At 38.4% G+C, this 25,105-nt stretch overlaps 2 protein-coding genes across 3 annotated transcripts; one reads left to right on the top strand and one right to left on the bottom strand.

Moving 5' to 3' along the window:
• Positions 1-1,907: 1,907 nt before the first annotated feature.
• Positions 1,908-17,361, bottom strand: ccdc9 (coiled-coil domain containing 9). Of its 2 annotated transcripts, none has more exons than XM_082180511.1 (15): positions 17,235-17,361; positions 16,711-16,766; positions 16,230-16,334; positions 15,853-16,002; positions 13,597-13,929; positions 13,118-13,201; positions 12,865-13,032; positions 11,199-11,380; positions 10,722-10,780; positions 8,123-8,237; positions 7,419-7,560; positions 6,813-7,299; positions 5,873-6,001; positions 5,678-5,776; positions 1,908-3,223 (listed from the first exon to the last, which is right to left on the bottom strand). In XM_082180511.1, the coding sequence occupies exons 2-15, from the start codon at positions 16,711-16,713 to the stop codon at positions 3,219-3,221; spliced, it is 2,061 nt and encodes a 686-aa protein (XP_082036637.1). In that variant the 5' UTR covers positions 16,714-16,766; positions 17,235-17,361; the 3' UTR covers positions 1,908-3,218. The 2 variants fall into 2 exon arrangements, with proteins under 2 accessions (XP_082036637.1, XP_082036636.1); XM_082180510.1 differs by having other exon boundaries at positions 11,199-11,383; positions 17,235-17,360.
• A 1,345-nt stretch (positions 17,362-18,706) lies between these two features.
• Positions 18,707-24,942, top strand: ppm1da (protein phosphatase, Mg2+/Mn2+ dependent, 1Da). The gene is made up of 6 exons (XM_082180528.1): positions 18,707-19,303; positions 20,456-20,684; positions 22,136-22,260; positions 23,205-23,386; positions 23,470-23,700; positions 23,806-24,942. The coding sequence occupies exons 1-6, from the start codon at positions 18,820-18,822 to the stop codon at positions 24,184-24,186; spliced, it is 1,632 nt and encodes a 543-aa protein (XP_082036654.1). The 5' UTR covers positions 18,707-18,819; the 3' UTR covers positions 24,187-24,942.
• The last annotated feature ends 163 nt before the right edge of the window (positions 24,943-25,105 follow it).

Here is a 25,105-nt window from a genome sequence, read left to right on the forward strand (position 1 = left end):
CAAGAGGTTTGTTGTCTTCGTGGTGTTCGTGGAATCACCTGGTGTCCAGAAGAGCGCATAGTAGATGGCTAAGAAGAAAGCTGCGACTGAAACACACATAAAGTAAGCGATACCCATCGCCACTTTCACCCAGATCTTCGTGGCTCTTTTGGCGTGTTTCACCCTCTGGTCTCCGGGGTAACTCGGTCGCCGAGTCTCCTCTCCTCCGTTTGTCCGGACGGGTTTGTCTCCTCCTCTCATTCTGAGAAAACTGTGATTCGTGATAATTCCAGCGGTCAGTGTTTGTTCTTCAGAGGCTTTGAGAAATCTGCCGTGAATCCCGATTCAGGTGAGCGGATTCCTGCACTTCTTCTCTGAGGGATGAGTGTCGTCTGCACCATCAGAGTGTTTTAGAGATGCACAGACACAGGAGTAGTTGCACTGGGTGAACACTGGGCGGAGTTGATTGGCCTTCGTCTCTTATGGAGAAAAAATATTTAAAGGTGCTCTAAGCGATGTTGGGTGAAGTCACTTCTTGTTAACGTTCAAAGTATTGTCAAACAAAACGGAGGCTAGCTCGACCCTCCCTCCCCCTCCCTTCCGTGCTTCCTGAAACAGTCATGAACCATTTAGAAAAACCAAACTGGATTTACCCACCTGTCCAGCAAAAACAGAGCCACCTGAATTTCGGATTGGAAGCCCTTCTGCCCGCGGAGTTCTCGCCACCTTTTGAACGCTTTTCCGATGTAAATTCGGGACTTCGTGCGTTCCTTCTCCTTTTCCCTCTTCTTTGTTATTTGTTCATCGGAACAAATGCATGCATCTCTCTCCTCCACTCACCCCCCACTTCATGTGCACACGCACTAACCCCCCAACCATTCTTGTCGGTTATTGGCTGGAACACTGTTTGTTATGTTTTGTGGTCCGTGGTCCAGGCTGGGCCAGTTTGTTTTTGTTGCCGTTTGTGGAGCCTGGGCTGTCTACAGAGATCGCGTTTTTTTACAGTGTGTTCAGGGGACAGGCAGCTAGTGGATAGTGAGGAGATGTTTGCTGTATGTGACAAAAAAATGTTTGGCCTAAAAAACGTGTGACATCGCTTAGAGCACCTTTAATTATCCAAAAGGGACACTAAACAACTTGACTTGTAAATATACATTTTGTAAATAAAAGTGATTAAAGGCAGTACTAGCCCACATTCAAATGCTGACTGATTTAATTATTTTCAATAACTACACTGGAAAAAGGATATTCATTAATTTTAATGAATAAATGATTTCAAAATGCAGTGAAAAAACAGTTAGCTGTAATTTACCTTATATATGGTAATAATAAAATTGTTACTTTATAACATTTTTTATTCTTTTATTAACAAAAGTCAATTATCTTGTACGTTATATGGTAAAGGGGCTAACCATCACATTTGCTTACAACAATCCAATAACATAAAAAATTTTTTTAAATTTTTTTAAAAAAGGTTGTGCTTTATTCTACAGTAGGCTACGTGTAGAAAGTACTGGTTAATAGGCCTATAAGATAACTACATGGGTTAAAGGAATAGTTCACTTAATAAAGAAAATTCTGTCATCATTTACTCACCCTCAAGTTGTTTCAAGAAGATATTTTGAAGAATGTCGGTAACCAAACAGTTGATGTACCCCATTGACTTCCATAGCATTTTTCCCCCCTATGGAAGTCAATGGGGTCCATCAAATGTCCGTTTACTGACATTCTTCAAAATATCTTCCTTTGTGTTCAGCAGAAGACAGAAATTCATACAGGTTTGAAACAACTTGAGGGTGAGTAAATCATGACAGAATTTTCATTTTATAGTGAACTATTCCTTTAAGGTTAGGTTTAGGGGTAGGTTCAGGTTAGTGTAAAATAATGTGCAACTGAAAAAATTACTGAAGACAACTTCTTGAGCCAAATTTGAATTAATACATAAGGCAAAGATGTCATTTATTTGATATGACAGCTTACAAAGTACAGAAACATTTTCACTGCTTGCTTACTGTTCACACATTATAATATGGCGATAAAGCAACCAAACAATATCTCCAGTAAACTAAAACAATAATTAAAAAAAAAATAGATTGCATGTAGTCTTAGAAGAAAACTTAGGAGGAAAATTCTACAAACACTTCAGTATCATGCTACATGCACATTTGAAAAGCCAAACCAAACCTCCTACAAGAGGCAAACCAAATTATATATATAATTACCCCAAACAGGAAGACATTTCGTCTGCAGGGAGATGCAGCAGATACGATACAATCACAAATGTCATGATTCTTTCTGCTCCACGAGCTCAATTGAAAAACAGGGATATACAACTCACATGTGAAGACAGAAGCAAGCACTCGCACAAAGCATTGGAATGTCTGTCAGTTTAAAAGTTCCTGCTCAATTCATTTAAATTCAGGAACACACAAATACACCTGTGATAAATGCATAAGATTACTAAACAAACATGATGAATAAACAAACCACTAAAAATGATCAAACTAATATTAGATTTGCTTGCAATGAGGAACACATTATCTGATGCCTCAATTGTTAATTTTCCTCATTCAAACCCTACAATTTACCATGATTTTTTCTTTGGTAAGTGTGCACAATGTCTAGGGCACCAGTCGTTTATAGTAAACTTAAAATCTACAGCTCATCCTCATGAAAATAATATTAAAATGTAATTTGAAAATTTCATCTTTATGTACTAGTTTCAAAAGTAGCCCTGACAAAAAAGGTTAAAAAAAAAAGAAAAAAAAAAGAAAAGAAAAAAGTAATGCCCTAGTTTACAAAGGGATTTAAAAATAAAATAAAAATCAAGCATGCCGCTCTCAGCAATAAATACACTTTATGTTCCTTATCGACCCTCAAATGTAAATCTGAACTCAGATATTATGTATCTTGAGTGCTGTTGTGCCAAATTTTGGATAAAACAACATTGGGGAACAGGCACCGTCATAAAAATGTAATCTTGCGGTTTGAGTGACATGCTTTACTGTTTAATCAAGGTAAACGTGAGAAAAGAGCAGCAACACAACTCGACAGCAGCATAGAGTCCCAACCGATGAGGAATATTTGGATGAAGCGTTGGCAGGGATCCAAAGACGCTTCCCTCGACCCCTTTAATTTACAGTCAACAGTCGTCCATTACACCTGATGTCTCGTCTTTCCTCTGCTTACCTCCTCTCTCAGTCTGTGGACGCCTGAGTTCACCTACTGCATTTTAGTCCTCAGCCTGTTGACATACATAAAAGTAGTCAGGATGAAAAGATTAACATGAAAACACCCAGTATAAGTGATCTAATAAGAAAATGCTAAACCACCATTTCAGTTGGTTTGGTTGACAAAAAGAGCAAAAATGTAAGTGTATCGTTTCATTATAGTGCCTCCTAATGTGAAACTAAAAGACAAAAAGTTTAAGGGTTTAATTACCGCTCTGATCTGAAAGTCAGCTGCAGTTTCCTTATAAAAGCTTTTTAGCAGAAAAAAAAAAAAAAGCTTGTTTTTCTGTCTTTTCCTCCTTTTAAATACGCTAAATGTTGCATAGTAATTGAATTACAGGAAATACAAGAATCTTGTTATTGAGCCATTAGCGTTTGCGTTGATTTGATGGAAATCTGAAAGAGGGAATTGGCCACAAATCACATCCACTCATTAGTTGCTAATGAGCAGTTAGTAAACGGGTATGATGTAATGAGAATAAGCAGGAGGAGAAGGACAGTGATCCCAAGTGACAGGGTTGAGCCGGTGGCATTGGAAAGGAAATGACATCAAACATTCACAAAACACTAGTGGTTCCTCAAATCAAATTGGCCCAAAGGAAAGACAATCAGTAACAAGCAGCACAACATTTATTTGCCATTCCAGCATCATGCCAAATGTCAACAGTATAAACTACAAATTCATCACTTGTGTAAAAAGTAAAACATCCTACAGACACAGAGGCACGGCCACATTAGCCAAATTAAAAGCTCCATTATCTTTTGTAAATAGTTTAGCAAGATATAAAGCACCGCTCACACAAAAGCTTTTAAACCAAGAAGCTTTCTGTTGGTCAATGCTGCAAATTTGTGTGACCAATTTAAACCCATTGCAAAATCTGTGTGAGAAAATGCGAAATTCCAGATTGTGTGGATTCCTGCTAAAATGACTGTGAAACTTCACTGAATAATGGTGAATGTGACCACACCTTATAAAGGGAATTAAAAAGAGAATTCATATTTCAGACAAAAAAAAAAACAAACAAACAAAAAAAACCTCATGAGAATAAAGGCCACCAATTTAATTTCTTTCATAATTTCTGGCTAGATTTATTAAAACAAAACTGTTTTGTGCAAGATTTATATTTGTGTTTTTCAAATATATATTGAATAATTAAATATATATTTCAAATAGTGTTTTTTCAAAATCCTGTTTAATTTTTGCTGTTATAAAACCAGGAATCGAGTGTGATCCTGGGTTCCCATTCCTTTTGAGCAATGAATTTCAATGTTTACAGTTACTGGATGAGTAATCTTTAAAAATAATTACGTATTTTATTGAGGTTACTGGTGCGGATTTAAGTGCATGTCAGATAAAAATTAACACGAAAAATTTGATTTGAATGTGTTCTGGGCCCAAACGAGTCAAAACCGTTATTCAAAGCGAGTAAAAAGACTAAAGTCTAGCCGATTAAATAACTTAAACAGAGCACTAGAAAACTAGAAGATTACTCACAAATTACCATGATTTTTAAGATTTAATTAATTTTCTATGCCTGAAAAGCAACATTTTATAATGTCTTGCTATTTCCATATTTTATAAGGCTGTGGGAACATTGATAATTTCAGAGGACTTATTATTTTACAGTCTATATGAATAAGGAATGGATTTTATTTGTAAAAAGTACCCTGATTTGCACACTGGTGAACTTAGTACATTCATTCTGTGTGGCTTGATAGACATTCACACATGATAAACATTAAAATGACATGAAATCTAATAAAATGCCATACAGTCTCTGGAACCACATTTGGTTTACCCTGTCTAATTTATCTCTGCAAGCTGCTCTGGGAGAAATGCCAAACAGCTTTCCCCCACAATGATAATCATGATGATCCTGTTGGGATGATGTTATAGATCATTCCCATTTACAGTCCACACACACACACACACACACACATTTAGAAATGCTTTTGTAAAAATGGAATAAAATCAAAAGAATGTTTATTTGCTCAAGCAGTTTGTGGCATGCATGGAAAGGGAAAAAGCCAGAACCCATATCCAAACACGTCATCCAGGGAGAGGTGCATGAACGACAATGAGGGGGGATCCGGGAGCACAGTAATTGTGGGATATTAGTCGTGCTGGAGGAGGTGTGCAAGGTTCACAGTGGAAAATGACAGCCAGTGTAAAGCTGCAGACAGAAGCAGTCGGTCCCAGAGGAGGGAAGGACTGTCAGCCTGAGGAGCTGCATTCTCATATGTCAAAGTCAATAGAGACAAGCCCGATAGCAGACACCATCTCATGCCATGAGACAGATGGACATGGGACATAAAGGAGACATGAGTGTAGTGAACAGGGAGGGAGAGACACAGAGAGACCAGAAAGACTGAAAAAAGGAGGACGTTGATTAGTTGTTAGAAGTCAGCTGAAGTAAGGGACTTCTTTCGAAAAGCCACAGTCTCAAAGCTGGTAATAAGAACAGCACCTGAGGACGGTTGCTCTGAAGAATCCACTGCCGTTTCCTCTCCAGGCTTTGTTTCAGACTCACTCTGACCCGGCTCTAAAATAGGGACGTCGCTGTCCTCTGCATCAAGAGGATGAATAGGATATTACAATTAATTCTTCATTTGGAGGAAATCATATTTTGAACTTTGTGTGTTAATGAAATGTTTTGACATACTGCTCTGGTTGTTGTTGTCTGGGGTGGGCGGCACTTCGAAATCTGCTGTGTCATGGCTGCTCGAGGTGGTACAGTCGGCAGATTCAGCAGGTACCGACTCTTGTGTTTCACAGGAAGTTGACCCCACCACTGAATGTGAAAAGACACTTAAGTTTCACTTCTAAGACATCACAGAAATTCTGACAATACTAAAAAACATTTTAACATTTTAAAAGACGATCAGTGGGCTTCAGCTTTATTTCAATTAACAAATACAATTTTTAATAGTTTTAGTTAGTTAGAGATTTGCTATGTGGTTGTTCTTGTTACTATGCATGTGGTTACTTGAACCCTAAAATATGCTTCATTTTCAGCCCAAATCACGAGCATATGCATGCAATTGTCTACAATACTGGGTCTACTCGAGCCATGCTTCTCCAACCTGTCCTGCAGGACCCCCAGCACTGGACATTTTGTATGTCTCCCTCATCTAACACACCCGATTCAACTCACCAGCTTGTTAGTAAAGACTGCAAAACTTGAATTGAAATGAGGGAGACATACAAAATGCAATGTGGAATGGTGGGGGGGGTCCCCAGGACAGGTTTGAGAAGCACTGCACTGGGGGGGGTAACACTAATGGCTGGGCTGTTGCTTGGAAGAACTTCTCAAAGTAGATCGGAAAATGGAAGTAAAAATAACGGAATATGAAGATCTAGCCAACAACAATGAATATGCGAGGAGGTCAAAAGGTACCAGAGATTGACTGAAAGATTAGAAGGAGAACACAACTGTACTCGTCTGTATGAGTTCATGGGCAATGGAGTCTAAGTTGAAAGGATAGAACCATGTGTGAGATGTAATGGCAGGTGGAAAAACAAAACATACCCCAGGCTTTGTCTTAACAAGCACCACTAAAAAGAGAAACTGATGTACTAAATAAAGACCATGGTTATTTCACCTGTAGATGTACTTTCGTTTCTTTCTGGTTCTTCTGGCTGGCTGGGGGTGGTGGATGTGTTATGTTCGGCCTGGTTGTGTTCGGCCTGGTTGCTCTTTTGTTGGGCTGGACTGCTTTCAGTGCTGCTGGGCCTCAGAGGGCTCTCGCCCAGACTGCTCTTAGGAGAAAGCATCTCCATTTCTTCACCCCAATCTGACACCGGCTGGTGGCTGTCCAGTGGGGAGAAAGGGCTAAGGGGTTTGGGCCCTTCTGGTGTACTGAGCGTCTCCTGCGGGGAAGGGATGTGGACTTTGGGTCTTGGGGTACGTTTCTCTTTTGGGCTGGGAGTAGATGGTGCAAGAGGGGACGTTTTTTTTTCTGTTGGTTTAGCATCTTTCGAGTATTCCTCGTGATCTGCTTTTTCATCTTCTTCTGCATTTTCCTCTTCACCATCACTGGCATCCTCCCACTCATCTTCATCCTCTTCACCAAGGCCTCCATCACTCTTCTGCACAGCAGGAGAAGGTCAGGAATAAATGAAACAGACAAATTAAAGTCAACTTTCATTCAAAAGAACTCTTGGTACCATAATACTCTATACCTATTAAGTGTTGTCGGGCATCTCACCTTGTCTGACAATGGAGCCTTGAGGGTGACGTCCTCACTCTCGTTTTCTTTCCCTTTGTCCTTTTCATCTGTCTCCTTCTCTTGCTCCTCCTTTCTTCCTTTCTCCTCTTCATTTTCTCCTTCCCACCGATTATCATGCATGCTTTAGGAAAGAATCGTGTTGCTCAATGAATGTTGTTTAGATGGGCCATAGTTTAGATGACATAACTAAAGCCTAGTGGCTACTAGATAAAAGGACAAGCCCTTTAATGGCCATGTTCCAAATGGTGGATTTGCGGGGCACTTGGTGTCTTACAGACTTGCGACGGTCACTGCATTTGTGTGCTCATTAAGCTTATGAGGGAATAGATTGTCTGACTTGTCATTTTACGTTTCAAAATTGTGTTAATGAGCATATTCATTGATGTGTACTTTTCTACAACAAACTTCTACTTGAGTGTGGACTGTACAGTTTAGGGCATGATCTAGGACTGGACAGGGATGTCCAATCCTGTTTCTGGATACCCAATGTTCTGCAGAGTTTTGCTTCAACTTGCCCCAGAACACTTTCTAGTAATCCTGAATACCTTGATTAGCTGGTTTAGGTGTGTTTAATTAGGATTGGAGCTGAACTCTGCAGGATAGTGGATCTCCGGGAGAAGGACGGGACATGCTAGTGCCATCCAAAAAAAAAATTCTCCACAATGAGGAGAACTATTGCATACCTGTAGCTTTTGCCTTGACCGCGGCCCATCCCTCGTCCACGGCCTCCCTGTCTGGGTTTGCCCTGGCCCAAGAACTCGCCAAAGGTTGGTGCCTTGGGTGGCCTCTTGTTGTCTTCTGCATAACAGAGATTAGAGCAATATTTATCCATGAAGGTGGTCATGGGGCTAAGCAAGACCTTGCAAAACAATTCTGCATATGAAATCTGTGGTGGCGAGAGATGACCCTGGGCACACAGTAACAGATGGCCACCTGTCATTCTGGATGCCACTCTATACATCACTTTTCCGGATAAGAGGAGGGGAACGGATGAGAAAAACATGCAAATGTGCCCTTGATTTGACAGCACTGTGTCGAGACTTGACTTGAATGTTGTGAGGTAGATACTGGGATTGTGAAGCACTCAAAACCAAGATATCAGCAAACGAGCATGTGTCAGAAGCAGCAAGACTTTTTTCAGTGCAAAAGAGGTACTTTGGTATTAGGGCTGCACGATGTATCGTGGATGTGCAATGTCAAGAATAGGTATCGTAGTTGATCCGTGATTCATGATCTGTACGGACCAGCTGCTCCCTGCCCCGTAACGCTTCTGATTCGCTGATTAATTGCAAAGGTTAACCATCATAGAGTGAAAGTTTATCATTTGCATGTGTTTTTAAGTCCAGTCAGTTTAAACATCAAGCGCAAGAAGACTGGAACTTGCACGCTGTTTTCTGTGCGGGCACACAGAGCCAGGCAGACACAAAGTTCAGTGCTCTTTCTCTTATTTCTGAGCTTGAACGGACACAAGAATTCACAATTAAGTCTGAATGCCCGTCTTGGTGAATATCCACATAAACACAGTCGATAATATGTGTTGTAAACAATTGAGAAAGAAAACATTGCAGAAAATGAAAATATCGCAACGTAATTTTTCCCCAATATCGTGCAGTCCTATTTAGTATGTTTTGAGTGACAGCTTTTGAATGTCAATATTCAGGAGACAGTGTGAGAATGACAATGTTAGGACAAGAGTGAAGTAAGTTAGAAGTGCCTCAGAAGGGGAAATGTAGCTTGAGTATAAGCCAATCGGTTAAAGTTAAAAGTTAAAATATATAAAGTTGTTTTGCTGAATGTACATGTTTTACTCAAGTAACCATATTAATAGCTCCAGTTCCAAAGTATATGTATATACATATAAAAATTTAATACAACATTTTATTTTAGGTGTTGTGCAGATGGCCTCATTTTAAACATCTCCAGAGGATGCAGGGCCTACATGGTATCTCCAAATTGTTAAGAGTGTTAAAGAAATTAGAAAATGTTAAGTTAAAGAAATGTAAGAGTTTTTACTGCAAATGTTAAAAATTTAAGACCAATTCTATAATAAAAAAGCCAAAACTAAATGTATAATAATAATAATAATAATAATGTTTAAATCGTGTAAGGATAAATATTAAATAAGCACAAAATAAAACACGTGTAAAAAATATATAACTATAAAAAGTGTAAAATGTTGGGGCCATTAAAAAAAATAAACTCACAGGAAACTACAGGCCTGATCAGGCAGGTAGAACAAACAAATTCTTACTGTTAAGACCTGAAGCATATCCTGGCTTTCCGTCCACAAATTAAAGACCTCCACAAATCATACGTTTTTTTATTTATTTAAATTATACTTTTTAGGATATTTTACGGCCTTAAATTTTGTAAGTGAATTTGCGTTATCTTAATGCATTTTTAGGATCAACAAACACCTGGGGTATAAGTGTGACTGGCAATGCTTCAGGAAAATTAAGATGAGGAAATGTTAACAGACTTATTTACCACAGTCTAAACTAAAATTACCATTAGTTTTGTTTCCATTAGTCAAAACTAGAATATTAAACACTTCAGTTACAGTGTTAATTTATATGAACACTTCATTTACAGTGTTGCTACTTACGTTAATGATATTATATGACAGAATAACCTCAGCTTTTACTGTGAGTTTTTAAAGAAGAAAAGGTCAATCAAGTCAAGAACACAAGGAGTGGCTGGGTGCATGTTTTCTGCTCAACAAAATGACCGGGTAGCAAGTTTGTAATGATGGCTATGCAACTGGCAGAAAGCAATTATGAGCTGTCCAGAGACAATAGATAATCCAATCAGATACACACCCACCCACTATAATTTATTATGAAGGAATGGAATGCAATTAGAAACTATCAGGGCAGGAACAGCTGTTTGCTTGCACTCAGACTAGGGCCAATGTGAAGTGGGGTAAAGACACACACACACACACACACACTCCCATGCCTTAAGCTGACCTGAAGGTCCACTGCGTTGCTGTACATGGGCATTGCGCCCCCTAGCTGCTGAGAGACCACAGCACAGAACATCACCAAATAGCCAAAAAGACAAGTTTCACAAAGCAAAAATGTAATCAATGTGTACATGTAACTACTCTGTACTGTTGATGTATGACAGACTATTGATTGGCTGTATACAATATAAGACACTCCAAAAAACATGGGGTGACATTCATGGTTTTTGCAGAACAGGTGTCAGGTGGTCACTCTGTGTGTGTGTGTGTGTGTGTGTGTGTGTGTGTGTGTGTGTGTGTGTGTGTGTGAGATTTACCTCTCCTGTTGCTTTGTTCTTGTGTGCCCTCTCCCGCCACAGCTGAGTCCTCCTTGAACCTGTGAAAACACCTCAGGGTCACTGGCTGTCTTATTCTCACCCTGTCAGCATGCATTACTCCCATCCAGAGTCTTTCTCTGTCTCTCTTTTTACAGTCTGACAGAAATAAAATTGTCAGCTGAAATGAAAGGCATAATTCACCCCAAAATAATAATTTTGTCATAATTTACATCATTCCAAACCTGAATGAATACAAAAAGGAGAAATGTTAAAGAATGTACTGGTCTCTTTTCACCATATAGTGAATGTGCAGCATTAATTTCTTCTTTTGTGTTTAACAGAAGAAAGTAAGACATATGGGTTTGGAACACAATGAAGAGGAGTAAAACGACAGGAATAAAATTTGAGTGAACTGGCCCTTTAAGAGTTCAATGACTCTATAGCATAGTAGTCAGCATTTATGCCTTTGACACTCACATTGTATCGGTTTTCTGCGCATCCCACTCTCGTTTCCACTGGCCGGTGGCGTTACGGTGACGAGCCAGCCGTTCTTCATCAATCTGCTCTCGCTCCTTTTTCCAGCGGAGATACTCGGCTCTTTCTCTGCCCGTCATGGATAATGTCATATCCACTGATCCTCTACCACTTGGCCTACGATTCTGCTATGAGATTGAAAAAGAGAAGGAGAGTTTGACAAGAAAAAAAGAAAAAAAACCCCAGTTAGACAGTTTCTGAGGAAAATGACTGGCCCTTCATAATGTTAGGGTATTGTCGGTAGTTGCCAGGGTGTTTCTATGCAGTTGCTAAGGGGGTCAGAGTATGTTTTGGGTGGTGTATAATGGATATTCTGGTCTCTATACACTAAAGGCCCGTACACACCGGGACGAATGTCGCGCGCGATATTCGCCGACGTTTAACGCCTCGTGACTAAACAAAGGGCGCCAATGTGAGTGTGCACACCGACGTGAAAAACGGCACGTGTAAAAGCGTAATTTTTTTTTAAATGCCTAGGGTTCGTTTTTTTGGTTTGACGCACCGCGTCAAAAACTATCCGACCAATGAGATTGCCGCTTTTGTTCACTTGTCTGAAACTTCTGAAGTTACAGTAAAACACAACTTGGGGGCGCTCAAACACAAAACGGTCTTGCCGAGCACACATACGTAACAATTCAAGTCAAGTCAAGTTTATTTGTATAGCGCTTTTCACAATACAGATTGTATCAAAGCAGCTTCACAGTATTAAATTAAAATAATACAACAAAGTTTGTTTCAAGAGGAATTTATTGATTGATAAAATTTAATTAAATATCCCCAAAATAACAGCGAAGAAGATATACGCCAAGTAGCGTCTACACTGCCCATAGACAGACACTGCCGGGAAGAAATAAGACGAGGAAGATGCAAGGCAAGATGAATGTAGAGCTGCTGGTCTCGTTGGTGTCGGAACATAAATAACTATATGACAAACGCGACAGCGACTACAAAAATCTTGATAAAAGAGAACTATTATGGAGTGGTATTGCAGAGTATAGACTGTTATGGAGTGGTATTGTATTTCTGTTTTACATTAAGCGCCATCTAATGTCAGGGAATGAATTTGCATGTTCACTCGGCTCATCGTCAGCGAAAATCGCTTGGGTGTGAACACAAAAAACGCGTCGAAAAACGCTGGCGAATAACGCGCGCCGATATTCGTCCCGGTGTGTACGGCCCTTAATGTTAAAAAGGTTGGTAGATTTTTCATATGCTTGCTTAATTTGATTTAAAAATACAGTGAAAATAGTAATATTATTACTAAATGTATACATTTTAAAATGTCATTTTTATTTAAAAAAAATAAAATTATTCTAATATGCCGATTTGGTTCCCAAGAAACATTTCCTATTATTATAAATGTTGAAAACAGTTGTGGCTTAATGTTTTTGTGGAAACCGTGTTTTTTTTTTAGGGTGTTTTGAGACAAAGTTCAAAGGACCTTTTTGTAGCAATGTTGTACAAACAGACTTAACTGTCACTTTTGATCAGTTTAATGCATCCTTGCTAAATAAAAGTATTAATGGGGTCTTACTGACCCAAAACTTTAAACAGTATTGTATGCGTCTTGTGTATTAAGCTAAACCATAGAAATTAAAATGTTCAGTACCGTCCATTCTTTCTCAACCTCTGCACCAGTCTTCACATTGTCAAAGTCAACTCCACCCCAGTTGCGCACATGTCGTCGGCTTCCCTCCTTGCGGTCAAGGTCTGGGATTGGCCCACTGCGCCGTGGGTCATCAAGGAAGTTCCTGATGGGGTTCTTCTCTCCCTCAGCCTGCAAAAGAAAAATGTGTGTGAATATATCAAATAGATAATGGCTGCTACATTATTAGGAGAAAGTTGGGTTGATCGAAACATACCTTTTGACCTCTCTCATATTCAGCAATCTTTTCCATCTCCTCATTCATCTTTTCTATGTTCTGTCTTCTTTTCTCCTCCCACTCCTGAAGAGGAGAAATTGGATATCAACGGGATATCAACTCATTAAAAAATTGCTTGTAGATTACGATGCTTCTGTCTAGATACTAAATCTTTGTTACTGTTTTCAAAGATCTAAAATATTCAAAAAGAACATTCATAAAGAATAATTCCTGCCAGTGCTGGAAAATTCCTTATATTTATTTAAACAGCAATGTTTCCTCTTACAACATTATAATATATGCTTGAAGAAGCACCGCCGTGTATAAATAATGAATTTTGCAAGCAACAGCGGTACGGGACTTGCATTCTCCTTTCTGTACATTTTGCACACCTGCAAATGACTTTGTAAGTGAATGTATTACAAAAATGTTCTACAATATCTCAACCACGAAATGATTTAGAACATGTCAATGGTAACCTTTGATTTCCTGTCTGAGCCTGGTCCTCCTTGCATTCCTCCTCGTCCTCCTCCTTGCGTTCCTCCTCTTCCTCCTCTCCGCCCTGCTCTAAAGGAGTGTTCAGAACGGGGAGGACCCTCTCCACCTTCACCATCCTGAGGTTGCCTTTCTGGCCACGGTTCGCCTTTGTTTGGACGAGGCTCTCTTCTTCCCCCACGGTGTCCACCTCTGCTCAGCCGGCCTGATCCGGATCTGTTGGGGGGGCTCTCAGAGCGAGGCCAACCAGACTCTTCTTCTGGACCCTGGTCACCACGATTACCGGCTGGTTTCCTGTCATTCACCACACGCTTATCCTAGAAAGTGTTATTCAGTGTAAAGTTTTTGTGGATTTTAGTCCATGAGTAAAAAGCTCATGACCTGTTTTTTTCGGTTACATTCATAAGGCAGTGTAATTTTTTTATTATTTATATACTAATATAGTATTTATTATTTTTAACAACTTATAATAGTTACTCAATATTTTTAATTAGCTTTTATAATTTCATTTGAACTAATTGTAGTAATTTTTTGTTATGTCTTTTGTCATTTTTATTAGTATCTTCAATTTATTTTTATTTCACTTTTATTTATTTAAGTGCTTAAACTTTTCTCAGGTAGTTGCCAAGACACCATTTCAAATTTTTCACAATTTCTAAAGTTTTTTTAAGTCCAATATTTATTTTAGATTTATTTCAATTTAATACAACTATTTTTAATTACAAAACAGCATATAACATATTACCATGAACAATATCTGTGAATCTGATTATTTTACAGGGCAGCGATTCCCATGTCCATCTTTCTAGTTTATCAAGTTTATTTTCTAAGAAAAATCTCGTACTTTTCAGTTATTGAAAGGCATGACCTTCACAGACCACGATAGGAGGCTCAATTACAGCTGCATGGGCCATCTGTGATCCACTGAAACTCTACGGGTATTGATTAAAATGCTCTACAGCTTGTCTCAGCCTTCCCCAGGTGGGAAATTAAAAGCTGTGAGGAATGGGAGTGGTGATTAACTTCACTATTAAAGCGGATGCAAATCATTAGCAGGCATCAAAATCAAACTTTAATTAAGAAACATGGGTACTTATCCAATACATACTCACGCATCCAGTTCCCATATTAATATTTTAGTTTTAAATAGCCATCTCTCTGACAAACTATGGACTTTAGGGCTGGGAAGATATATCACAGTTCTTTGTAGGGGTGTGCAATATGTATCATCTATGTCGAAAACTAAAATAAATCCACTTTTTTAGAACGAATCGGGTGAGTCAGTGATTCAGTGAATCAGCTGTTTAAATGAGCTGGTTGATTAAAGGACTCAATGACTCATTCTTTAAGATGGTGACATGCAGTCATCTACTGTTGCTTTCAGTTGTATATTTAAGTTTTTTTTTTTTTTTTTTATCATTTCATATTTACATATCGTTAGCCTCATAGCATAATTGCCTAAGTCAATTTGGCCAAAAAATGACTTAGGCAATTATGCTATGAGGCTAACGATATGCAAATTATTATAGTATTATTTATGCAAATGTAATTGCAGTGTAAATGCATTCATGCCACCTCCTCTGATCTGTATTCAAAAATCTAAGTACATCTAAATTACACTTTTTTTTTTTTTTTTTACTTTTTTGTCAATATCACACACCAAGAACTAGTTATTTTTTCACAATACTTAATATTCAACAATATTATTGATCTGACTGTACTGACACTGTTGTGTGAGAACTGAACTGAGCTGAGCTGGACGATGACATTTTTGCAGAACTGCTTTATAGATGAAATAAACAAATTTAATAATTGATGATCTTTACAATGGAACTGATTTAACACTGAGCCGACTTCAGCTGAACAACAGCAAACATGCATTATTTTCCTGTTATCACTGTAAAGCTGCTTGAAAACAATCTATATTGTATAAAGCACTATATAAATAAAGGTGACTTGATTTGACAATATTGCATTGACACCGGTATCAATATAGTTATTTTTTTACAATTCAGTTAATGAAGTAGGTCATCTAAATAAACAGAAGTTCTGATACAGTATTTCTCATGAGTTTATATCAGATAAAAAATTAGGCAAAATGCACTAGAGATTGCATCTGATCCTGCAGACATTCCGTTTTTTTTTTTTCAGAATCAATGATAATGGAATATACTGTATTTAACCATGACAAATTGTGGTAAATGATCATTCTATGAAATCATTCTGCCATCTGTCTTTACCCCAGCTGGTTTAGGCAAGTCGACGGTCACTGAGAAGTTCTCCTTCTCTGTCTTTCTCCGTTCCGACTCAGGCTCATGAGGGCGGGCTTTGCGAGTTGTTGTCACAGCGATGCCCTCCTGTTCAGCCTTTTTCTTATCTTCCTGTATTTCCTGGTGAAACAAGAGAAAAAAAAAAGTAAACTAATGGAATTAATAAAATCTGTTAAAATTAAAAGCTTTGAATCAGAGCATCTCAAGGGCTGAATGTTACGTACAATGAATAACAACCACAGCCAATTTTTCAAGTCAAAATAAATAATTATAAGTACACACACACACACAAAAAAACTGACTGGCAGAGTGGCAGCAGACTATTAAATTTCAGCATCCAAATTCACCTGATATCTCTTGACCAAAGCCTCATTCTTCTTCCTTAGAGCTTCGATCCTTTTGTCTAGCTCAGCATCCTTCTCCTCCTTTGTTTTTAGATCCACCACAGTAGACTGACCAAAAGGGAAGAGAGAGATGTCACACAACTGCAGCCAATAAACGAAACAACAATGTGATTAAGTTTTTCTTCGGTTACAGTGTTAAAACACTGGGTCGGCATGTTCAACATATTTGGAATAATTTGTCTAGGAATTAGCATATTATTGATTATGTTTAACATCAAATATAATTATATAATCAATTCCTATAATAATACAAACATATATTTTATATATATATGTGTGTGTGTGTGTGTGTGTGAGTGTGTGTGTTATTTTGTGATGGCAAGTGTCACATGATCCTTCAGGAATCATTCTAATATTCTGATTTGGTGATCAAGAAACATTTCAAGAACATCTTGTATGATAGAATGATGATATTGAGCCTCACCATGGCTGGAAGCCTGTCCTAAAACAAAAGGTAGAGAGCTGAAGAAACTCCTATACCTAAACGGGAAGAGACCAAGATAAGATGATGCAATGGCGGCAACATTTTTTTTTTCTTTTTCTTTACAAATGTAATTGCATGCGTGATCACGACCCTATTCAAATCACACACTATTTGGAGAGGTGGCATCATCATAAACCCTCTTATGAACACAGACTATATAAATCCCTGCATAAGCGTATTAGTGAGAACACAACACTACGAACACAAGAGCTAAAAGTCTGTATACATTGGTAGTGCGTTAACAGGAAACAATGTATCTGAATGAAGTGTGTGGACTATCACAATGCATCAATATCATCAGAGAAGCCGCCAAGTGTCTTGTATATGTGCCCTGTTCAGCAGCCATGCTCAAGTCGTTTTTTATTTGTTCAGTAAAACAAAAAGGCAGTTGAAAATTACATACAGACACACTCCAGCATATATAAATCCATGCATAAGACATTTACAAATTCGCATTGTTTTACCTCTGGCAAGTGCAGCGCCCCTAAAAGTGGCTTGTAAAGTGCACTCGATCAACGGAGACCGACTACTCAATCTACTTCCGTTAACATTAGCTTCCACTTCCAGATGATGTGAGCGTCGGAATTGCAAAATAAAAGTCATTTAGTGTGGGATTTGACCTTTTTTTTTTTTTAGTCTACGGATTTGACCGATTTGATTTGCTACAGCTGGCAGAGAAAAGCATAAAAAAGGGTATAATTAATTCAATAAATATACACTGACAATTATTTACTATATTTGAAAAGTCTTATTATTACTCAGCAAAGCATATTGTTGAAAGCGGACCATCAGCATCGTAAATCCTAACGTTTTGTTTTAAAAATAATAATAATTTTCATTAAAAAAAAAAAGTTTTATGTGCATTTAAACATTAATTTAGAACACTATATCGTTGCATCAAATTACAAAAAAAACAAACAAACAAGTAAACACCTGCGAGGGCGTTTCAAATACAGTGGCTGTGGAAGGGAAGGTAAAGTTTACATCTTTCTCTCCTTTGACTGTTGTTATCAATATCTCTCTCTCTCTTTTTTTTTAACTCTTTTTGAAAGTTGTGAAAACACACATGTAGAGTTTTTCTTTTGCTATCTGAGCAAATGGGAACACAAAATAAAATATATTTAATGTATTATCTCAGTCATTCACCGCTACAGAAGTTTACCCAACTTTTGGTTACTTAACGCTTTTGAGAAACCCGGAAATGTTAAGGTCATTGGACAGAATTAATTACATAAAAAATACGATCGCAGCAATAAAGTTGGCAATTAGCAAACGTAATGAATATGAAATTGTGAATATAGAAACAAAATATGAAAAAAAAGGTTGTAAGCAAATCATGGTACTGAGTGTTTTAGGCTTACAGCTCCATCTGCTGGAAACAGCAAGGATTCCCAAAGCAGAACTATCTATCTATCTATCTATCTATCTATCTATCTATCTATCTATCTATCTATCTATCTATCTATCTATCTATCTATCTATCTATCTATCTATCTATCTATCTATCTATCTATCTATCTATCTATCTATCTATCTGTCTATCTGTCTGTCTGTCTGTCCATATATCTATAGATATCTATCTATCTGCAAATACTTATTATAAACGTGTGTGTGTGTGAGCCCTTACTCATCCCAACCCTCATGGGAGTCATGGGACAGACTGGAAAGTCAATACAAAATTTCCCATGTCAAAACTACTGCAATACAAGCGCTGTAAGAAAGTAAATGAATATTTCATTAAAAGATATGTGTGATATGTGTTTCATGCTTGCCATATTACTATATGCACTAACCTAATATAGATAGATGTTTATTATTATATTTGTTAATATTGTAATACTTTTTTATGTTATAGCAATCTCAATGGCTTTTCTCCGTCAAACCAAAGGTCAAATAAAGTCTTCCACTGACCATACAGTGAATTACCATGGTGGCTCTGCGCATGCCCACAACATCGAAGGTAAACAAAGAAGAAAACGCGCACCCGGCCTGAGTCCTGCCTAAACATTAAACGCTGCTCTTCTATCGGCCTTTCTACCTGATCAAAACATGGATGTGACATTTTCATGTCGAGCCAGTATTTATTATGACCAAGGCGGTAGGAAATACATGGAGGATTTAGTGACGATGAAGCAGGAGGATGAGCCGAGTGAGGATGAACTGAACGCCGCCGAACGTGGCGAGATCGCGGCACCAGCAAAAGACCAAAACCACGACGCTTCAATCCAAGACTCCATTCCTGGATCTATCACTGTGACCTATGTTCAAGATGATGATCCTAGCTCTACTCTTCAGCAGGCGTCGATGCCCACCTCGTCTCGCTCGTCCAAACACAACCGTGGTCCGCGGGCTGTGTCTATGTTCGCCGTGTTCGACGGACACGGGGGTCCGGACGCCGCGCGCTTTGCTCGCGACCATTTGTGGGGCCACATCAAAAAACAAAGAGGCTTTTGGTCTAACGACGACGACGAGGTGTGCGCTGCTTTGCGAAAGGGATTCATCTCTTGTCACCATGCCATGTGGAAGAAATTACGTAAGTTGTGAAATTGAACGTTAGGTTACATACATATACATCATGTTCTCGTTTAACGCTGCTGGGTTAAGTCTCTGCCATTTTGGACGTGCATTGCGAGGGAGAGAGTCGGAGCACATTTTGAATGAGGGCTGCAACATCGGATGCATCCCGCCAAAAGAAGTTGCACAACCCCTGCAGGTCACACCGGACAATTGATAAACATCTGAACTTAAGTGGCAGCACATCATATAGTATCATGTTTACAGGCAGAAATCACAGCTCAACACTCCTTACACCTGCAATATGAGTTAGTTTTCTAGATGCACATAGCATTTTTATGCTAATTGAAACGTTTTTACACAAATAAATGAACAGATGTTTTAAGAAAAATACTTTAATGTAAATTATGTACATTCACTTAATATGAAGACTGTAATTGTATCAGTTAAAAAACTGTAAAATGCCCTCATTGGCGCCGCAAGTTGACAACACGTGGCTAGCGTGTCATGCAATACCAAAACAACAAGAAAAAACCAAACAAAACAATATAAGGACAACACAGTATATGTGTTAAATGCACAACATAGCAATGGAGCCAAGTTGAAGGGATAGTTAACCCAAAAATTAAAATTCTCCTTATTGACTTCCATAGTATTTTTTTCACAGTCAACTGTTTGTTTACCCATATTCTTCAAAATATTATAATTTTTTTGTGTGTGTTTGGCAGAATAAAGAAATTCATACAGGTTTGGAACAATTTGAGGGTCAGTAAATGATGATGAAGAATTTTCATTTTTGGGTGAACTATACCCTTAAGTTCAGAGTGATTATATGAGCGTAATTCTTTTGACCAATCGTACAATTAATTAATATCTAATTGATTCTGCATTAAAAGGATAATTCAACCACAAATGTTCCTAATTTGTTCACCCTCATCATTCCAAACCTGAGTGTTTTTTTACATGGAACATCAAGAGCCAAATGTCTAGCATGGCTGTTCCTGGACTCCATGCACTTGCCGTTGCATTAAATATACAGCTTGGACTTATTTCCTTTTTTCTTCCACATCTACAACAAAATCATCTATATTTTTGCATCTGTTTTAAACGGAATGGTTAAGTCATCAGCATCACTGATCTGTTTTGAAAAATATAATCTGCTTTCTTATAGCGGAATGGCCAAAGACGGTTACAGGACTTCCTAGCACATCAGGCACAACTGCAAGTATCGTCGTAATACGACGTGACCGAATGTATGTTGCCCACGTTGGGGACTCAGCAGTAGTGTTGGGGGTGCTCGATGACCCCTTTGATGAGTTGATTGGAGCGGTGGAAATTACGCAGGACCACAAACCTGACCTCCCGAAGGAAAGGCAGAGAATAGAGGGTCTCGGTGGCAGGTGATTTGTTCATTCATACATACAGTTAGTCACACACAACTAATCTGAACAAACTGTATTCACACACTTTTGGTACCTTCTGCTTTTGATAAAAGATGTGTTAGCTTTTGTGTAGAGATTGTTTTTATGATTTGATGGTGGTAGACTTTCATGTTTTGCTCTTTTTGGGTTAACCTTAACATGTAACCATCATCTTCCTTTTGTTTTATGTCAACACTCATCAGGAAAACACACACTTCAACCCTGTGTGTCTGCAGTGGTCAGACTGGTTTTTGTTTGTGCACCCAGAGCTTTAAAAATGGGACAACATTACCAGACACTCTCTCACATTTGTTCTCATTTACATAATCTAATCACAAGCTTTCTTTGTCTTTTAGGCTAAAATAACTTAAAGGGATAGTTCACTTTGAAATTCATTTTTGGTATGTTTTAGCTTACCTCAAGGGCATCCAAGATGTAGGTGTCTTTTTTTCCGCGGTAGTTTCAATTTTGATATTTTTAGGTCAAACCGTTCTTGTCTGTCAGTCAGATAATGCAGGTCTATGGTCCAAAGAGCATGCACAGAGTCCAAATTAAAACAATTCCCCGTCGTCCAAATTAAACAATTCCCCATCGTAAGTACACATTGATGGCCTAAGACACGAAACGAGCGGTTTGTGTGAGAAAACGAACAGTATTTATATAGTTTTTAGCTCTTATACGCAGCCACGTCCAAGTGATCTGAGGGCGCTCGCGCATCCTGGTGTGTGACGTGTACGCAGACTGGTGCATAGATATATATACACTAGATGTCGCTTTGTCTACGGCAGTTCATTGGAACATGTCTTTAAGGTGACATCTAGTGTATATATCTATGCACCAGTCTGCGTACACGTCAGATCAGATCACTCGGACATGTCTGCGTATAAGAGGTAAAAACGATATAAATACTGTTCGTTTTCTCACACAAACCGCTCGTTTCGTGTCTTAGGCCATCAATGTGTACTTACGATGGGGAATTGTTTAATTTGGACGACGGGGAATTGTTTTAATTTGGACTCTGTGCTTGTGTTTTGAGACCGTGACCATAGACCTGCATTATATGACTGACAGACAAGAACGGTTTGACCTAAAAATATCAAAATTGAAACTACCGCGGAAAAAAAGACACCTACATCTTGGATGCCCTTGAGGTAAGCTAAAACATACCAAAAATGAATTTCAAAGTGAACTATCCCTTTAAGCATATCAACATGATATAGACCAACATTCAATATTAATGTCCCCCCCCTTTTTTTAAAAATAATGGCTTATGGTAATGTTTAAACTCTAGTGAACTAATTTTATTTGAGGTCAGGCTTAGTTTTGGGTAGAGCGAGGTATCGATATTTTTGGTCAGCAGTTGTTTTTTGTATATTAAACTTAAACTATGATGAGATCCACAACTGATCATTGTCACATCTCTCTTCTAGTGTCATTAAAAAGTCTGGAGTCAATAGGGTCGTGTGGAAGAGACCCAGACTCACCCACAATGGACCAGTGAGAAGGAGCACCGTCATCGATCAGATCCCGTTTTTGGCTGTGGCCCGAGCTCTTGGTAAGGTGCACATGAGGGTTAAGCTATTTTGTAACATGAGGTCATCTTTGGAGAAACAGTGACAATGTTGAGTTTCAATGCATCTGACAAGTCAGCAGAGACTGTGTACTGTCCTACAAATTGCAACATGCCACCATGATAAACCGTTCTTTAGCAACAACAAACAGAACGTGGAATTGCAACACTGGCTGATTAGAGGTTTAGCAAGGTTGTCAGGGCTTGACAATAAGGACTGTGATGGCCTGGGGCCAGCGTGAATGATGCTCTGGACAGTTAATGGAGTTGTCATCATAACGCACTTGTATGGACAAATACAAACACAACTGTATCATCAACATGCCCGTGAACAGTTGGGAAAAAATTTGATTTCAATGTATTAAATCCCAGCATTAGGTTTTAAAGTGACAGGAGCCTTATATACCTGCGGCTGTCTCTGTTCTTAATGTTAATCAAACAACAAAAGAAAAAGAGAATCACTCATTGCTCTTAGCTGAATAACTTTTAGCTTTAATAAGGAAGGACCAATCGATATTTAATTTATACAGTAAAGAATGTTATTTTACAGTTGATTACTTTATTTAATTTGTGTTGTATTTCTCACCTGAATAATACTGTTGTTAGACCTACCTAGGTTTTATAGACCTTATAGTGCAAATCAAAACTTAAAGGGATAGTTCACCCAAAAAATGGGTGATGTCATTAATTACGCTCTCATGTTGTTCCAAACCAAGACTTTCGTTCCGAAAATCTTCATTTGCGTCCCGAAGATGAACGAAAGTCTTACGGGTTTGGAATGACTTGAGGGTGAGTAATTAATGACAGAAGTTTTGGGTGAACTGTCCCTTTAACTGAATAAATGTGTCCAAATGCAACTGATTTTCACATCAAGTTTTTTTTGTTGTTGTTCATATCCAGTAATGTAATGTACAAGAATATGTCTTCAGGTGATCTGTGGAGCTATGACTTCTACAGCGGAGAGTTTGTAGTGTCACCAGAGCCTGATACTGCTGTTATCAAGCTAGATTTGAAGCAGCACCGTTACATCATCTTAGGCAGTGATGGGTTATGGAACATGGTATCACCGCAGGAGGCTGTGTCTATTTGTCAGGACAATGACAATGCCAAGGTGAATAATATAAAAAGATGCTTCAGCTAAGGTTGTAATCGTCTTTTAAAAACGTTCGCTTACCTGAATGTTTATTCCAACAGGCGAAGAACCAAAAGGAAAATGTTTCAAATGCCGTTCTGCTTGTGAACCATGCCTTACTGAGATGGCGTCAACGCATGCTCCGTGCTGATAATACCAGTGCCATTGTTATCTGTTTGGAGCCGTTCGGGACATCCAGTGAGTGCTTGCCACCTTATGAGATTGTGTATAATCTACAGGGACCAAAGTGTGGCTCTGTTCCCGAATCTTGCACTGACTCTTTGCCAACTCAGGTTAGGAACGTTTATGATTTTCTAATTGACAATACAACAGCAGTGTAGATTAAGATGAAAAATAACGACACACTCAAGCTTCATATGTAGTTTCTTCTTTTTTAGGTTCCTGATACTCAAGGACAGCACATCCCAGAGAAGAAAAATGGCAGCTGTGATACAAGCGCAATATTTGAATCATCTCCTGAAAGCCTTACAAGCTGTGAGGACCTGCCTTGTGATGATGACTCACTGGAAAATGAGGCCAATTGTGATAGAGTGCCTACAGGCAAACGGATGCTAGAGGATTCCTCCTCGCCTGTGCTGAAGAAACCCCGTCGTAGTTTGTCCCAGTCCCCTTTACATGAGTCCTCATGTACATCCTCACAGAAACCGAACACACAGTCCACTGCGAGAAGCGACGGCGGAAGTAATGGTCAAAAACAGTCTGAAAATGTCCAGACGCTGCTTCAGCAGCATGGGAAGACTACTGTATGTGTTTGCTGACATTCATGGTCCTTTTACAATGCAATCTGTACATTCATGCTGGATAGTCAGACTTTATTCATATAGTTCATATAAGCTACTGAGAAACCAAATCCTGAAGCAAGTAACCATGTCAAAAGAAAAATCACTAACTTCCATTCACAACACTCCTATTTTAGTGTGTTTTATGTATGTTTTACTCCATATTTTGAAGACTAGTGAAAAGAAAATGTGTTTTGTTAGATTTTAAACGAGTTTTAGTTTTTCCTCCATTGTGTGTCCAGTTTTGTAATGCTTCAGGTCTGTCAGGTAGGCATGATTGGTCAACTAGGGATTTTTGCACTTTAAGTTGAATTTGTGCAGTTCTTTGTGGAAGATGGGAAGTTTGTGGGGAAAAATGACCAAAAAAAGAAACGGTATCTTCTGAGAAGATATTTCCCTGCAGCTTACATGTCACCTGTTTCAAAAAAAAAATCATCTACTTGGGATCAATGCTATAGGTTTTTTTGTACATGGTTTTACTGAATAAGAAGAACGGTGCAACGTGTGTAGTGTTCACTGATGTCTTAACCCTCTGTTATAAGGTTTAATGTTATATGCAAGCATGAACTTTATTAATTATGCATTATGGATTTTAAACATTACGCTTATTTTAATGTTTCCAAGTATTTCATAAACTTTTTTTTTTTTTTTTCTCTGATGGGAGAAATTGTCATTCTAAACTGAAGGTGCTGCTATGCTAAACAGGTCAATAAAAAGTTTTTTTTACAACAAAAACTGTTTGTTAATAAGAAAACATTGAATACTGTTGTTGAGGGGACAAATGAAGAGAAAAAGGATTTCACTTAACATGATAACATCTTAAGTTATTCTAATATTACAGGTTTTAATATTTTAAGTTATACTTTGAAGTTTTTATTTTTATTATGCTTGCAAACTA

This window comes from Leuciscus leuciscus (genome assembly GCF_965113295.1).
Source record: "Leuciscus leuciscus genome assembly, chromosome: 9".
Lineage (NCBI taxonomy): Eukaryota > Metazoa > Chordata > Actinopteri > Cypriniformes > Leuciscidae > Leuciscus > Leuciscus leuciscus.

What these genes read in the sequence shown, in the direction of transcription:
- ccdc9 (XM_082180510.1), bottom strand. An exon ending in AGGTTGAGAAAGAATGGACG is followed by an intron (nt 11,384 to 12,864) that starts GTACTGAACATT and finishes TCAATCTCATAG; the next exon opens with CAGAATCGTAGGCCAAGTGG. An exon ending in GCGCAGAAAACCGATACAAT is followed by an intron (nt 10,781 to 11,198) that starts GTGAGTGTCAAA and finishes GTGTTTTCACAG; the next exon opens with GTTCAAGGAGGACTCAGCTG.
- ppm1da (XM_082180528.1), top strand. Translation starts at nt 18,820, where the DNA reads ATGGATGTGACATTTTCATGTCGAGCCAGTATTTATTATGACCAAGGC. An exon ending in AGGACAATGACAATGCCAAG is followed by an intron (nt 23,387 to 23,469) that starts GTGAATAATATA and finishes TTATTCCAACAG; the next exon opens with GCGAAGAACCAAAAGGAAAA. An exon ending in CTGACTCTTTGCCAACTCAG is followed by an intron (nt 23,701 to 23,805) that starts GTTAGGAACGTT and finishes CTTCTTTTTTAG; the next exon opens with GTTCCTGATACTCAAGGACA.